Raw genomic sequence first — 17,310 nt, 5'->3', positions numbered from 1 at the left:
GAGAAGTGGAGAACAAAAGGCGGGGAAGGAGGCAGCAGATGGAATCAAAAGGAACAGAGGATAATTGCACATTTCATCCTGTCACCAGCAGAGCAGCGCGCATCAACTGTGGCAGTTTCACACCGCGCCGCGCGCACACGCGTGTGCACGTGCACTCCCCGCGTCTGTCTTGTCTGAAAAAAGCTCTCTGACCGTTTGAGCCGTTGATTGTTTTTCTGGGACCTGACAGATTAAATACGTTTAAGTACACACAGCTCACACTCGCACAGAATTACAAGAACACACCCAGCAATGTCTTTTACACATGCGGCATGTTTGATTTAGTGGTTGGCCGTATCACTCGGCAACAACTGCTTTTTTTCCCCGTTCCTTCCTATTCTTGCTGTTAGTGTTTCCCTTTTGTCTTGATGGCTAAACAGCAACGCTTTCAGCTTCCCTCAGTACCTGCAGGTCCACACCAGTGTTGTGAACACATGAAGGGCTGTGTGATCATTTGATCTGGTTGTTTTTGCTCCGTTACAAATGTTCCCACTTATTTCCCTGTATTTAAACAACTTTCATACAGGTATGAAACAACCCCGGTTGGATTTGAGCTGCTGTGACACCTTTTCCAGCGAAGGTTTTCAGTCTGTACATTGAGGTTCATGCTTGTTTGTGTGTGTGTGTGTGTGTGTGTGTGTGTGTGTGTGTGTGTGTGTGTGTGTGTGTGTGTGTGTGTGTGTGTGTGTGTGTGTGTTTTTCCTTTAAACTGAACAGAAAGACAGCAACTACGCGCCAAGCAAAGAACCCAAAAGCATAAATCTCAAACTATTGCCACCGCCGGTGCCCTTGACCAACGTAAAGGGAAATAGTAGTGATTTCTCAGGTGATGCATGGTGCCTGTCCAAATGCAGGAAAAACTATTTTCAAATGATGAATCTAATTTTCTCCTGAAGAACACACAAGACAGAACACCACAACAGTGCAGTCACTCTGATGAGGATAACTTGTTTGTTTTTTTCATCCCGTACTCAATTATTTTGGCAGTGCTTCCATGCAAGTAGATGAGTGATTAAAATTGTATTTTTTTTTTAATATCTGCCTTGTTAAATGCACTGTAATTGGCTCATATATAATTTCAAAGCAAAGCGCTTTGTTTTTTTTTTATTAGATGGAACGAAGTCAACCATCACTTGTCTAATATTAACTCAGTTGTAATGAAATTGGTTTGATTGTTGCTGGGGCACGATTGTCACTTTGTTTTGTTACCTGGTTGAAACAACAGTCTCGTCATAACCAGTGACATCATTTATGTGTAATTTACTCAGATGAATTTGTTTCCTACACGTGAATGCCAATGTAGTTAAAGAGAAACTGAGTCAGAGTTTAAATCTAATTGAGGATGTTCTGTGACGCGGCCTCTTAGTTGTAAGTTCAAAAAGCCGAGCCATGCACTTTCCCCCAAATACTTCCCTTGGAAGAAGGGATTAAGAGATGAATGACACTTTCACTGAGGCATGTGGGCAGGTCATTGTGGCGATGACTGACACCTGACAGGACCACTGTGACGGATTCTTCCTGTTTACCAAGAGCTTTTTCTGATTGGCTGTCTCAAAAGCAATTTCCTGCTTCATGTTCCTGTCTGCTCGCTGGCAGCTTGAATGTCAGGTTGACTAGCTGCTGCTTACACACATATAGCGACCAATACTTACAAAGAAGAGCAATGTTTCAACATTTATACAACTGGGCAGAAACAATAGTTTCTGTCATAAGCTGAGAAGCCATATTATGTCTTTCCATTATCTTTCATGAAAAATAATTGATTTCCATCTCGTTTTGACGTGCCAGTGCGAGATTCTTGATGCCTGCAATGTTTCCCATTCCACCAACTTTTTTCCTATCTTGCCAACTACTGAATTAATTTCTATGTGTCACATTCAACACAAACAGATCAGATTCCGCTTCGAGTGGAGCCATTTTTTTCCCCCCCGTCTTTCTTCCAAAACAGATCAATGCTGATTGCTGTGGTCCTCAAATCAGATGTTTTCAGGGCAGATTTGTTTGTAATTTCACACTTATAATGTCGGTCATCCACCTGCCTTGGTGACAAACGGACAGAAATGCCAAGTTTCTTATAGGCTTATAGACTGGATTTACCAGTCAATGTCACATCTAGTTTAAAAAAAACAAAACAAAAACAACAAAAAGAAAAAACCTCATTGCTCAGCACTTGTGGATGTTTTCCCTGCAGTTTTGTTCAGTGTGAGCTACAGTCTCATTGACTTCATTACTTCCTTTACTGCGATAAAGACTTCCAGATCATTAAATATTTGAACGGCAGCAGGAAAGGTCATTAATCAGCCCGTGTTTGTAACTGAAGACAGCCGTCAGAAATATTGACAAGCTGTACTCTGGATTGATTAGGTCACAGTGTGTGATTAGGTGTATTTACCTTTAGTCTCCTTTGATTTTTTTTTTTTTTTTTTTTTAAATGAATTTTACCGACAACCAATGTGAAAACCATTGTCTAATGTATCATTCGGGGGTTTATGAGCTCATACACCCGACACAGAAATACACATTTGCACGAGCCTTCACACAGCAGAAGAGTTTCTCTTTAACCACCAGATAAACTCTTTCAGTTTATACAGAGTTTAAATATCTTTAACCTCTCTATTCAAAATCCACGTGTGGCATTTTCTCCTTCAACACATTTTCAATGCCACATTTCTCATAGGCTCCCACTAAACAACATTGCTTACCTTCAGAGGAAAAAAAAAAAATAATAATATAAAACGTGTGGAGTCGTGCTTATGTGCAACGATGCTCTAAGTACGCATTGATCTGAAACGGCAGTTGCAGGAATCTTGCTAGTAGACACAGACTGAGTTCGCATCAAAACTCCAGAATTGAACGCAACAAAGTACAGCTTTTTTTTTTTTTAACAGTTTAAGCACATTTTATTTGAGACGCAGTTCAGCTAAAACATTAAAATTCCAGCCACCACAATGTCAAAGGGAGGCTCTGGAGAGGTTTCCTCGTAAAAGGAACTGACCTTGAGTTTCACAGAGGGAAATAATTCCACCTAATGGAAGTGTATTGTGACCAAGCACTCAAATATACTGTCTGAGAGGGAAATAAAAAATATATAATTAAAAAAAAAAAAAAAAAAAAAAAATACAGGACGAAAATAGGGGATTTGAAACTTTAAAAAAGGCAACTCGTGAGACAGAGCAAACACCCGACTGGTTGAGTCGTGACCAAACTAGGCGATCTTCGATTTCTACTCCAGGACAGTGGAAAAGCACCGAGGTTTTCGTGGACAGACTGGAGCTATGATGATGAACCTTGAAAGAAACCAAAGACCTCCTTTCTGTCATTTTTCATCCCACTCTTCTCTTTTGTTTCCCCCTGTCTTCAATTTTCTCGATCTTGTCGTGTGTTTGCCTTTTGAATCACTGGACGAAAAGGCAAATCGTAATAATTGGCCAACGGTCATTTTGCTCTGCTGGATGAATTCTTTACTTTTCTAAAGAGCGTTAAATCCAAGGTGTCTGGCCCACAGCGATTAATCATATTTTGTTCCTTGTTGCTCACAACCTCATTCACATTGATTTTAACCCTGTGGCCAGTGTTGAAAAATGAAGAATTTGCTGTAATTTATCACTGCCCTGAGAGTCAGGGATTTTTAATAAGGAGGGGTTTGTTATAGTTATTTAAAGAGGACGATAGAATCTTTGAGTATCCATGTTAAAAGAAGCCGTTCCCAGTATCTCTTCCACACTTCTAGCTAAAAGGACCCTAATTGGCAATTATCCCTGTGATTAAGTAAAAGGGTCACTATAATGTAATAAAACAATTATTCACAAACCCGCTCTCTTTACCCAATCCATTATCCATCCACTTGCCCGAAATGCATTAGACCAGCAATAAGTCGTGGGCACACGCACGCACACGCACATGCCCATGCACCTGATAAATGTACAATCACAGGCCATTAACACACTAATTAATTTTCAGATCTAAAAATACACATTTAAACACCCATTTGCTCGCTCTGGTGAAATCTTTATGCCGCCCATATCGTTCTTGCACGTTTCAAAGCTTGCTTGAAGTGGTATAGCCCACTCTCTGAAAAGTTGTGCTTAAGTTATTTAGTCAAACCCGCCAGTCGCAACCTCAGCATCCTTCTGCTGATATATGCACTTTCCTTCCTCTGGACACATCCAAACCATCTCAGTCAGGCCTCTCTGGCTTTATCTCCAAAACATTTATGATGCGCCGTCCCTCTAATGTTTTCATTCCTGTTCCAGTCCATCCTGGGCCCTCCCAAAGAGAAGCTCAACATCTGCTGCCTCCAACATGTGTACAGAAGCTCAATGTGACTCATTATTTCATCATAAATAAAGCAAGCACAGGCTGATTATTGTTAAAGAAAAGAAAAAAAGATTTTCTGTCGGGTTGAATATTTTCAATTTAAATGATTTATATATTTATTCCTTTATTTTTTCATGAGCACTTAATTACACTGGTGAAATTCATAAATCCTTGATTCTTTATAGAAACTAACTGAGCAACCAGAACAGCTTTCCCATCCACCTTTGACTTTAATGCCATGCAAGTCTATGGGGTCAAAAGTCAACTTTTTCCTAGAGACATGGGGCCACTTGCAGGTTCATCGGGATCCCTCAGGACACAGCCACGTCAAATTTGGGGCTTCTAGCCATGAAAATTTTCTTCCTCCAAGGTGGGGCGTGACAGAGAAAGTTTGAGATCCCCTGCTTTAGATCAATCAACATTTATTGATGATACTATCAAAATCTAGTAACTTTTAATCACGGTTAGACTACTTCCTGTTTACTCCGAGCCGTCCTCTGGTACACCCTAAGCTTGTTGTCCTGTGTTTATACTGTTCACTTTCCATCTTGTTACAGGTTTCTTGTTTCTGACAGAATGTGGCTATGCCACTTTCCTCAGGCTTTTAGTAGGCAATGAAGGAATTAAAGGATAAATGTGGAACCATCTTAAAGCGTTCTATTCACGTGAAATAGATATGAATAAATAAATCTGTTTTTAGTTAGACAAAGCCATCAAACATTGATTCCTGCATTTGTTTTCTAATAATACAACCGGTTAATAACCACATTCACTTGTAAAACAGTGACAATATTGTGCCAAAATGTTGATCTGCTTGAGGTTCAGTGATTTGTCTCTCACAGCTGGCAGAAGAAAGATGTGGAACAAAAGTGAACGTTAAGATTGTCTGCACAAGCTTCCTTACCATGAGGCGCTTAGTGCGTCGTACACAGTGGGCCTCGAATGGAAAAGAACACAAAATACTGTTCTTGCAGGCCGCAGGACATGTGTAGCCATCTCACTTGTTTATTTCCCCTCGTCCTTAATTAACTCATTAATTAGCATTTCTCTGTGCAGGCGACCACCTAGCCTCACAGCCCCTCTCACTGCTGTCCCTCCACTTCCCTCTCGCTCCCTCGCTCGCACAGTCGCGCACATGCTTTCTTTGTAATTATTTTATTGGCAGTGATAGAAGCAGCGGAGGCAAAGTAATTTCCATTCAGCCGTCCATTTTCTAGTTTCTTATCCAAGTCATTTTCTACTCATTTAACCGGGACACAATCCATTCGGAGGCCTCGCGGTGAGAGCCGCAGCCCAGACGTCGTTTCCGCCCGCCTTCCGTCTCCGCCTTCTGGGGAGCCGCAGCCACACGGAAGGCCAGGTGGCCAAGTCTTGTCCCGTCCAGGTCTCGCTTGTTCCATATTCCTCCCACAGAGCTCCCTCAGTTTAGGAGGCGACGCATCCTTAACATTTGCCAGAAATGCTTCAGCGGTTTTCTTTAATTAATGTCAACTTCTTGCGCTTGGCCTGGCTTGTTAATTCACACGCTCGCTCATCAAGGGGTGGGGTGGGGATGTGTGGGGGTGGGGGGGACGCAGCCCGGGCCTCGCTGTGCTCGGAGCCACAGCTGTGATGTCCACTTATCGCCTGCGTCCTACATACCGGCTCGTGGAGTTGTGGGATTTTGTGTTACAAGCGGATCTCGGTCACAAAGCTCGGCTTTCTTTCGAACAGGGAGATCGACAGCGACAGCAACGACGACAGAGACTTACAGAATTTTAAAAACATGTACAGTTTTAACAATCACTCTAACTTGATTCGACGGTGGATTCCACCGCACAGCACCAGAGAGGAGTGACAGCAGAGAACGATACGATCAGGATCACTCTCGGAGAGGTTTGATTGAAGATAGAAAGCGCCGACAACCAATTAAAATTCATCGGAATTTAATGGGACCGTCGGTCTGCCACTCAAACATCGACCGCAGCTGTCGTTGTTGTTGCATTCTTCGACGCCTTTTTCCGTGAGCCCAGACCGTGACCCCGCAACGCCCAACAAGAAAAAGTTGCTCGGGATGAATCAGTTGTGATTCCCAATGATTTCAGTTTCACCGCAGCTTGCAGCAAAATCACAATGTCCAAATGTCTTGTTGGTGTGGACGGCTCTGCCCTTTATTCTTAGCTGACGCAGGTCACACTTACTGATTTGTGCAAACAGGTGAAATTCCGGCTGAATGTCACCACTGTCTCCCTCCGGAGCAGGTCGTTATACAGCGACTGACAAACGAGCAGAGAAGGCAGGCAGAGCTTCGCCGCAGCTTGCCGGAGTGAAGTCACATTCGTTTTTTGCTAGAATTGTTTCCCTCTGCAGCGCGGCTGACGTCAAAAGTTTTGCGTCACAGCTGCCATTGTTTGAAGATGACAACAAGACAGTCTGGATTTCTGTGAATAGGAGAGAGAGACAAACACGGTTCGCTAATGAGAGGGTTAATTAATAATGAGCTGGAAATTTATTTTTTTTAATCTCCCTGACCTTGGTGGGCTTTCTCACAAAGCCTGTGTAATTCTGGGATTATGAGAATGCTCTTCCTAGCTAAAAATTTGGAAAAGACCGACCTTGTGCGTTCAGTGACTGTAACGGATTCTGTTGAAGGGAAAGGCCTTTACATATTCAGGCCTCCGTCTGCCGTGAATGCCCTTGTTATTTCTTTTCTTTTTTCCCCCTCTGTACTCGTCACTTTGTGTCTGGTTTCTCTCCTTTTTTTCTCTGATCCTCCTGTACGGCACCTGCTCTTCTTTCTTCCCATTTCTCTCGATTTGCTTCTCCCTTTTTGGCAGCACCAGCCCTCCCTTAATCTCCGTCTTCCATTTTTAAAACCTCACTCGTGGCTTGTTATTACAATTAGATTTTAAATCATGTTTACTAGATTTTTCTCTGCGTGCGTGTGTATTTACACTTGTGCTTTTGTAATCATCTGGAATACGCAGCTTTCTGTTTTGGTTAATGTCCATTCCAACTTGTACCGAGCGGTTAACCTATTAATACATTTCCTTTTGCCAGTATATTTTCGAGTATCGCCTTTCTGTGGATGCAGACATCCTGATGGAATCTATCAAAGTGCATCAGTGAAAAGGAAAAAAAAAAGAAATATGGCCCCAGCCGTACAAGAGACTAATGACGAGAGTGGCTCGGTGTTGTGCTGGTGTTGGCGTCTGTGGTTCCATCATGCTACAGCTTGAACAACAGGGACATGTAACAATAGGCATAGAAAAGCCTCCCCTTCTTTGTCCCCACCATCCCTCCATTCCCTCATCCTCCCATCGTCTGAGGCACTACCCGGAACTTCCAGTCCCGGGTCGCTTTCAGCACCAGATGAAAATGTTCCAGGCGCCATTGACTTTGTTTCTTTGTTATCATCACGGCCCGTGTTGCAGATCGATTACCCAAAAGACTCTGATGACGCAGTCAGACCGCTGGTCTATTAAGGTTTATCTTTCATGTTTTAAGTTTGAATGAAGCGGAATCTGATGGTTAAATCATGTCATTATGGCTGGTTCCAATACATTGCGGTAAAGACAAGTAAAGACAAAGACTGTTGTACTTAGCATGCACATGGTAGCATTCATGCTAAAGCCTCATCACTGATCTGTGTACGGCCCATCCTACATTGAGGCAACACTTCTGGTTCCATAGAAGCCATGAGGGGAAACTGGTGACCATTAGTAACTCGGTTCACGGGAGACTCTGTAGGAAAGGGAGGGGCTACAAATGAGAAAGAGTACTGGCCCTTTAACTTCATCGCCCCCCCACCCCGCCCCCACCCCTCCCACCACCACCACCTTTTTATTAACTTTAGTCTCGGTTCGTGCGAGTGCCCAGTCCCCTTCATTTAATTTCGAGACCTCACCTGTTTTTCCGTGTTCTTCATCCATCATCCACCTGATTCCCGCGGCAGGTCAACCCCCTCTTCTTCCTCCCCTTCTTTCCCCCTACAATCAGCCTTACTGTTTTTTTTCGTGTGTTTCCCATCATGTTCACCAGCATTTTTTTTCTCACTTTTCTCTCTACCCAGTACGTTTCTTTACTCATTTTGCTCCTCTTCATCGTCTTCCCCTTTGTAGGTCATTACTCCTCCTCCTCCTTGACCTCTTGCTTCTCCCTCACTCCACCGGCTCTCTGTATGAATAATGGAGGAGATGCACGACATTTCCCGCTTCCTACGCTCTTTGCTCGTAGAGTTACCTTCCATTGTCTGTCCTTCTCGCATTGCAGCAGTAACTGAATTGCAACACAGTTAGTTAACTCCGTGCAAATGCAGTCTTGGACCTTTTGGCAGAACGTCTCAAAAAGCCATTGAAGTGAGTTTTGCTTTTCTTTTTTTTAAGCAAGCTTTTTTTATGCATGTTAAATTAGGGGAGGGGGGGGGGGTGTAGCGAATTAACAATGTTTTCAAATACACACTTTACGAAGGAGGAGGTCAAACTCATTTTTGACGCGTAATGCACAAAGCGCTCCTCCGGGAACAAACTATGTCTCTTAAAACAAAACAAACAAACACATAGATAAATAAAGAAAGCGCACATTTTGGTGTGTGGCATTTTAATTTCCAAAAAGGTTTTTGGTCAACCAGGTCAAACAACGGGGGGATTAACTTTGCATTCCAGTGCATCTCGCTGAGAAGAACAGTCTTTTATGCTTCTTTTTGTTTTGTTTTTTCTTTAAAAAAAAAAAAAAAAGAAAATGCAAAGAAAATGCGACCACAAACACATCCTCTCAGAGACTACTGTCATATATGCACAGTATTTAGTCAGTTTGAGCTTTGGTAAATGACAGTGCGACCGCGCAATGATTTATTTGCATTCTCTCAGCCCAGTGTTTTGCACATGCTAACATATTTACAATGACAAAAGGCGCTGCGTAATTTTACTGTCTGATGGGCGCAACCGTCATGACATCATCACGTCATGGTCAGCTTCGTCAATAGATTAGAATAGAATAGGTCTACTTCATTTATCCCAAATTAGCAAACTACACTGTTGAAGCAGTAAAAATAATACAAAGAAATAAACTATACAGTAATTACAGTAATTACAATAAACATTCAAGTCAACCTATGTACAAACAAACAAGAGCAGATGTAATTAGCCCGTGTAATGACATTTTCAGCCTTTTTTCCGTCTACAAACTTTTAGTAAAGCAGGCCCCTTATCTTTCATTGCTGTTTATTTAAAAACTAATTTCTTCATCTAAAATAGTTTTAAGGTTGCCAGGAAATCTAAACCATGGAGGTCACAGGCAGGAGTCAGCAGGAGTCACTGCTGCAGTGTTCATGGCAGTGAACATTTCACTCTTTCCACTGCCTGCTAATTTAGTTCTTGGGGTATTTTCTGTCTGGATCTTCTGTGGAAAACTCCCATAATTCCCCTCGTGCTGTTGAGCATATATCTCACGAATCATTATGTCTCAGTGCCGGATGCCGTTTAATGACACTAACTGTTAAAAAACACTGGCACTTCTCCGTCTGTCTGTTCGCTGTGTTAGTGAAGTTAGATTGCCTTCAGGCGCACTCATTGGCACGGCTTTTGTCTCCCCTGACACTGACTACTTCATATTCTTCTTCTTCTTCTTCTCCTTCTTCTTCTTCTATTTCCTCCTTCCTCTTCTTCCTCCTCCCCTGAATTTCTGGTACTGTCTCTTTTCTCACAGAGCCAGAACTTTATGTCACGGATAATAAGCACTCACTGAGGTCCTCCTAACAAGAGTGTTTCATATACTCTATATCTGTATCTATATCCTCGCTTTCTTTCCAGCCTTTTTCTCTTCGTCTGCAATTCGTCCACCGGCTCTTTTCGACTCGGTGCACACCTGCGGCTCTGTTGACGGCCAGTTACCGCCTGCCTTGTTGCTTGAGGACGTTACGACGGTGGCTGCCAGGCAGTCCTCTTACATCATTTCCTCTTTTTGGGTCTTGCACCATGCCCCAACACCCATTTTTTAAAATAATTACAATTATTTTAAAACTGGCGCCTTGCTTGCCGTCGGTCATGAAATGTGAGTGCAGCTGAAGCTGATGTAACACTTACCATTGGCCATAGGCAACCAGTCCATCGTCCCGGCGCCGATCCTTTCGCTGCTATTTCCTTCTTCACCCCGACAACTTTTTTTTTTCTTTTTTAATGCTTCATCTTTTCCACCCATCTCCCCCTCTTTCCATTTCCACTGCTTTTCCTTCCTCTGTATCCGCGTGTCCGTTTTGTTCCCTTCTCAGTGTCGCTTTCTCTCGCTAATCAGTGTTGTCGCACAGATTGGCGGCGGTTTAGCGCTGTCGGCTGTGAGCCACTGCTGCGCTGCGCCGTGGTCAGAGGTGATCATTATGGGACGGGATATTATCACTCATTCAATTCCCATGTACACACTTTCCAAGCCAGCGGAACAAATGGCTTTTGAACTCAAACCTCCTCAAAGCACCGCCAGCCTCTTTGCGCCTGGGAGGACAGTGTGAAGTGATATCAAAAACAAACTTTGACCTATGTGGAACGTTCGGCCGCTCAGACGCCGAGCTTCACCTCATTTGAATCAGTTTAAATCTGGCAGGGTTGTTTTGCTAATGTGTGTTGTGATTGCATGGTCTCACCAGAAACGAGAAGTCAAGTGACAGAATGCCTGGAATATGAGGGACACCGTATCCCCATTATGAGGCGCCAGACTGTGTTTTCTCACCTCGCTGTCCTCCGTCTGCTTGCTTCCTTTCTTTCAGGTTGACCGGGACAACTTTGCCCTCACCAGTGATTTCAAGCAAGAACTGGCTGCGGCTGCACTTCACCTCTGACAGCAACCACCGGAGAAAAGGATTCAGTGCGCAGTACCAAGGTATGCTGCCCCAACTGGTCTCACCACCACAATTCTAAATCTTTTTGCCGATATTTTTGTGTCATTGTAATTCATTTATAATATGCAGTAAATGGACTTGCCGCACCTTTGCCGCGCCATCTCTCTTCTGCATATCATATCAATTGTGCTTGTGTTTAATGCTCGGGCAAATAGATACATATGACTCATTTGTTGAAAATAACACAAACCAAACCTCGGTTGTGTCTTCCTGTCTGCAGTCAAGAAAGCAATCGAGTTGAAGTCCAGAGGGGTGAAGATGATGCCCAGTAAAGACTCCAGTCACAAAAATGCCGTCTGTGAGTACATTGCCTACTGTGGGTTTGTGGTGGTGTGGCTGCATGTTGAGCTATTTTAAAACCAACCAGTCGGGCAGGCAGAGGTTCAGTCGAGTACAGGAAGGATGGAATAGTTTGGCATGTCCAAAATAACAAAAAGGTAACTGGTGATTAATGCATTAATCAATCAATCATTTAGCAACGGTTTGAATCTGAATCAAGAAAACCAAGTGCACTCCATCAAACTTCACCTCTGCAGTTTAGTTACTTCCTGGGTGATTGTGTTTGTTTTGCTGCCTTCTTAATATAAAATAAGTAAATAGGTAAAAATAAATATATATTCAATATCAATATTCACCTTTCCGGTCTAAGATAGCCAATCCTTGACAAAAGATTCTTTTTCTTTCTTTTTTCCTCTCCCCTTTACTTCCTCTACTTGTCGGCTCTATGGTACAATGATTTATCAAGTCTTGTCTTGAATGTTTGAGAAACCCAACAACCAGAAAAAAGGGGGCTTGACAGACCTGAAATTGTTGAGGGAACTTCCAGTCTATTCCTGCATCTGCACTTTTGAGGAAAAGACAAAGAAACCCAGAGGACAGTAGCAGGTTTACTTGGTCACAGGACAGAGCTCTTTAGAGAGAAAGATAGATAATGAATTCTGACGCGGACCTTATTAAAGTCGACCCTGTTGACCCAGGAAGTTTTTCCTGCCCCTCCAAAGATTAGCTTTAGGGAGGCTAATCAATCTTTCCTAGCTTCATCAGTATTTGAAAGGCGCATGTGGCTCTTGTAGCCGCCGTGCTGACATTAATAAACATACAGAATTTCAGGACTTATATAGAGGAGGCCAAAACATATGAAATCTGCCACACTGTATGTGTATTTGTACCACTTACTTTGCACTTTGAGGCTGACTTCAAGCAGGCCAGACTAATAGACAACCTCAGGATGGAGTCTCCTGGCAGGAGTATGCTATCAGACAAGCTAGCTGTGCTTGTGGTCCCATGTTCATGCATTTTCAGACTCTACAGAAGTGCCATCCAGATTGTAGAAGGTTTGTGGTTGCTACTGTCTGATCCTACTGTGTTTACGTCGTCGTTCGGTCACCACGTTCAGATCGAAGGGGTCTGAAACAATTAGTTCCTTTCGCATCTCGTAAGTGGCAGCGATCCACGGTTTGGGCTAATTGTGCAGAGCCCTCACAAAGGGTGCTGCACTGCTCTGCCAAACAAACACCATTTCCCACATTCAGATGAGGTATCGCGCACACACCTAGAGCAATAAACGGCCCATATTTATGCAAATTGCCGTCACTGACGAGGCCTAAAAGTTTCCCGTCCTCAATTTACCAGCCGCAGCCAAAGTGAAATATTTCAGGTGGACACTTTGCTGTCACAATCTCGACATCTGATTCCCAAAGCACATGACTGATAACAGGACGCCCACCAAATTTGGGGAGACGCCATCTATTTGCACCCGTGTTGCGTCAGATTGCAATTGTCCTGGTGGCAAAACAAAAATATGGCGCTCCGCCTCCAAGACGGCAGCCACTGGAATGGCACAAAGAGAAAAAGGCAATTCTCTGACAGGGAGCTGCAGGTGCTGACGGATGAGGTACAGGGGCACCGCTCAAAACTGGCAGACAACAACATCTCGGTGCATCCGAGAGGAAATCGCGTTCGCGACGCCATTTCTCAGTGAGGGCTGTTGGTGTTTTTTTTTTTATATAAACACTCGGCCTCAGACTGCAAGAGGTGGCGAAGAGGAGAATGACAGAAAATGTCCCAGCAACTCATCCGTCAGGACCCGGAGCTCTCCGTCTCTCCCTCTGCCCTGCCTGCGTGCTTTGTGGCGGAAGGCCATATTTATATTTTGCTCGCAGGACAGTTGCCATCTGATGCAACTAGGGTGCAAATTGTGCGCGGAGACGGAGCCGATACCGGTGGCAAATGACGTGCAATATCTTAGCGTAGAAAGCAGCCGGCAGTCAATCAGGCGGCGTCGCGCTCGCTAGATTTACACCCACAGGCGACTTTATTGGGGGGGGCGAAAATCGAAAGCTACAAATGTTTCGCCCTGCATTTTCTTTCCGTTGATCCTTGATTTACTCGTCGGCAAAATTTGATTCGGGTTGGGAGTCGGGGGAGAGCACCGCAGCGTTGCGGTTCCGCTGAACTTCTGGAACCGTTGTGCTGCTGTCTGTCGTCTTTGAGATTTACCGGCAGAGAGGCTCCTGATGCGGGAGGTGTCACAGCGGCCTCTGCTCCTCATTAAGAACACCATCAGGGGGACGGGGACATTTTTCACAAGATACCGATGTCAACGGAAACGTTTCCCCAACGACCAGTAACAAGTCACTTGGTTTTCGACAATTGGAGTCACCATGTGGATCTGGAAAGTTTCCAGATGCAGTGTCGAAGCAGCAGTACATCAAAGTTGTTAATGTGAAACAGTCAGAGTGCAAATAAATGAGAGGTTGTTTTTTTTTCACGGCCACATCACAGCAGTAATGATTTTCAGTATTATCATTATTATTATTATAATTATGATTGTTATCATCATCGTTATTATTATTATTATTATTATTATTATTATTATTACTAATAGTGCCAATGTTCTCCCCCTTGTCATGAATCATATTTTTTTGTTTATCATTTATTTTAAGAAACCTTTATACTTTAAAACTTAGTTGTCAACTAATTTCAGTGAAAGGACAATTTTGGAGCAACAGTTTGTCTCAAGTATTTTCTTTTTGTCACTCCGGCTTCCTTGTTTTCATGTCAGGCCCAGTGTGACGCCCCGAGCCTTCCATAAGCTCCTGCTATGATGGTTCCCTTTGACTTTACCTTTGAAGAAATTCCTTTGTCACACGCAGTGGGTCTTCATGTGCATGTTTCAGCCTGATAATCTCACCCACAGTCCTTAAGAAAGTCAATATAGCAAAGTGAGTCACTGCGCGACGGGAAAAAAAAAAAAATCTATTTATTGATTTAAAAATGTTTTTTTTTTTTTAAATATATTTTACTTTTTGTTGTTTATGTTTTCAGCATATTTTCATATCTTGCAAAGTGAGACATTTAGAGTTTGTTTCAGCGGCATCTTTTTTACTGTATGCCATGCCCTCATATAAAGTATGACTTTGTGGTCTGTGGTTTCCAACAAGTCGTCGTCACATCAGTATGCAATACACACATACGTTTTCATTTCGTCATTACTGGACTGTATTTAACAGCATGATAAAATAATACAGTTTAAAGTGGAATTTAAGCGCTTGAATATTTGCACACTTACCGCAGATCAGTGGTAAAAAAAGTTCTTTTGAAAAAGTAAAATAACCATCCTTTTCATTCAGGCAGTGTTGCAGATGATAGCTTAAAAAAGAAAAGTCATGGAGTATAATGTGTACGGCTGGAGCAAGATGTGATGAATGTGGCCGCCTCAATCCATAATTATTTTAATGAGGTTTAACAAAAGGAAGACGGTGGCTCGCCATCAAAGCACTCAGCGCCTGTACATCTCTCTATTAATGCTGTTATGAGTGCAACTGCTGATGTCACTGTCTGCCGGAAGGGACGCACGGCGACCAGCTACCTTTCTTTTTTTATTATTATTAATTTGATCCCACATCAAACCATTAGCTGGAGACGTGGCTAACTGTTTTCAAACTGTGCGGCTAACACGGGAGAAAGAATGGCTCCCGATGATTCACAAATGAACGCACCACTGTTCGGCTCCGACTCTTGCTTCTAATGTGCACAGTAGGGTAGGTGTGACTCTTTCATGCACTTTTTTCCATTTTTAAAGCATTCCAACCAAAAGAAATCACAGCGGCGGCTATGACTAAGCGTTTAAATATTAACTCAGTTTCAGTGCCTTTCTTAGATCGTTATAAAATCCGGAGTAATATTAGCAAGCAGGCTATTTGTTTGTTGAGTTTTGAGGCATTTTTGTGACTCTAAGAAGGATGAAGCATTATTAGATTTGCTGTTTTCATTCAAGTTATTCAAATGGGGGGGGCAAGGCATTGTTGTAGTCTCATTTATTTATTTTTTTATTCATTGAGGGGGGGCAGTGGTCTGCTGTCAACAACAACAGAGCGCTCAAAGCGTCTCTACCACAGCATCATGGAGCGCCTCATCCATTCCTTAGCGTTTAGCATTCTAATAAAAGCTTCATCAATAATTCTGCTGATTTTCATGCTCAGCGAAGCATGCGCTGGTGCAATTAACATTATTATGGTGTTTCCTTCTCCACATGCATGAGTGTGTGATATTTGTTTAAAAAAAAAAAAAAGGAAAAGGAAAAAAAAATCCTATGAGCCTGCACCTCCATTTGCTGAGGTACTTGGAATTAAAACCACCGTGCTCTGCACTTGAGTGTGGGGCACGCTGTAGGTGCAGCTGCTTAAAGAGCTTAAAATATTTATCAGTGGTGTGAAGCTGAGTGCAGCGACTCGCACACAAAAACACAATGCAGTTGGGGTTTTCTTGATAGCGCAAACCAAGCTTTGCACGCAGGAACATGCAAAGTATGCAATGACTAAAAAAAAAAACACAAATTCAAAAAGAAAAAAGTGAAAAGAAAGAAACAATTAAACTTTTGGAGTCTAAAGTGTTTTGGCTGACACTGAATGAATGAAGGTGAAGTGATCAAAAGTTGTGCACAGGTGATTCATTCATCACTTCTTTAGGGGGTGAAGAGCCCAGAACAGCACACCTGCTCACATCACTTTGCCTCTAAAGCAAATAACAGCCATTTTGTTCTGACAGCGAGGTCTCTCGGAGGGTCTGAAAAGTTGCCGGAGCTGACGGAAAAGTTGTCAAATTCTTTTCACTGCAATGCACCAACAATGGGAAACCTTGAGCTGGTAAAATCAGATCGGTGGGCTTGGTTATGACAGAGGGATGTTTAGTCCAAACTCCCTCCAGTTCTGGCCTTCCTCTCCAAATACTTTTCCAAATACTTCCCAGCTGCTATTCAGAAGCCTTCCATCCTTTGTCTGTGCCCGGGCAGGTTATGCTTTCATGCTGTGTCAAAATCACGACGAATCCCAGCGCCTCTTGTTTATCTTGTCTCCTGGCTCTCCGAGTAAAGAAGCCATTTGTAAAATCGCGGCCTGCACTGTATGGTGCAAGCTGTGTTATCTGCCGTCACGGATACATAGCCCAGAGTGATGGCGAGGACTGTTAACTGTGCTGCCAAGGGACCCCTTAGGAGTCTGCAGGCATGCACCTAAATAAGAGATGCACTTTCCCTGTATGGTCCATGCTCATTAAAACACACTCGCATTTTCATGAAGGGGGGACGAGGAAAGAAGAAAAAAACACGGACATTCATGGAGAGCTGAGTGCTCGGTATGGTTAGCCAATCGCTGCTAAGTTAGGCCATCAGACTGGGGACGGAAATCATTAAAAACAATTAAAAAAAAACTACAGCCAAGGTCTAATTTTTGTCCCGAAACAGTCTTCAAACAACACTTCTTTCTGCTCCACGACTCCCCGGAGTCATATTATGGCTGCATGGAAAAGGATGTGCTGTCCTTATGCAATATATAACCATTACAAAGAACTAGAGACTGATGATAATGAGTTCTACCTGCCTGGAGAATGGCGCACTTATGAATCATTATCTCAAAGAGCCTCTGTAAGAGCCTCTTGTCTATATTAAAGCACAATCCAAGAGACCGACGCACATAACAATGAGGCGAGAAGTGTTGCAGGCGACACGTTCACCAGCTGCTCCTCACCGACCTGTTTTTCAGTGGAAGGAACTGGTTTCATGGAGGGTTTTTGTGAATATTCGGGAG

General features: G+C 43.1%; 1 protein-coding gene across 2 annotated transcripts in view; it reads left to right on the top strand.

The window, feature by feature from the left end:
• The window catches only part of LOC142886795 (CUB and sushi domain-containing protein 1), a 237,083-nt gene that overhangs the window by 83,608 nt on the left and 136,165 nt on the right, over window positions 1-17,310 (top strand). For both annotated transcript variants that reach the window (XM_076023968.1, XM_076023957.1), the window contains exons 5-6: window positions 11,093-11,205; window positions 11,445-11,522. In XM_076023968.1, the coding sequence (XP_075880083.1) occupies window positions 11,093-11,205; window positions 11,445-11,522 (191 nt within the window). The remainder of the gene's footprint in view (window positions 1-11,092; window positions 11,206-11,444; window positions 11,523-17,310) is intronic.

Source organism: Nelusetta ayraudi, unplaced genomic scaffold (genome assembly GCF_046127955.1).
Source record: "Nelusetta ayraudi isolate G7.1 ecotype Tasmania unplaced genomic scaffold, CSIRO-AGI_Nayr_v1 ptg000002l, whole genome shotgun sequence".
Taxonomy (NCBI): domain Eukaryota; kingdom Metazoa; phylum Chordata; class Actinopteri; order Tetraodontiformes; family Monacanthidae; genus Nelusetta; species Nelusetta ayraudi.
This window is presented reverse-complemented; position numbering and strand designations above follow the sequence as displayed.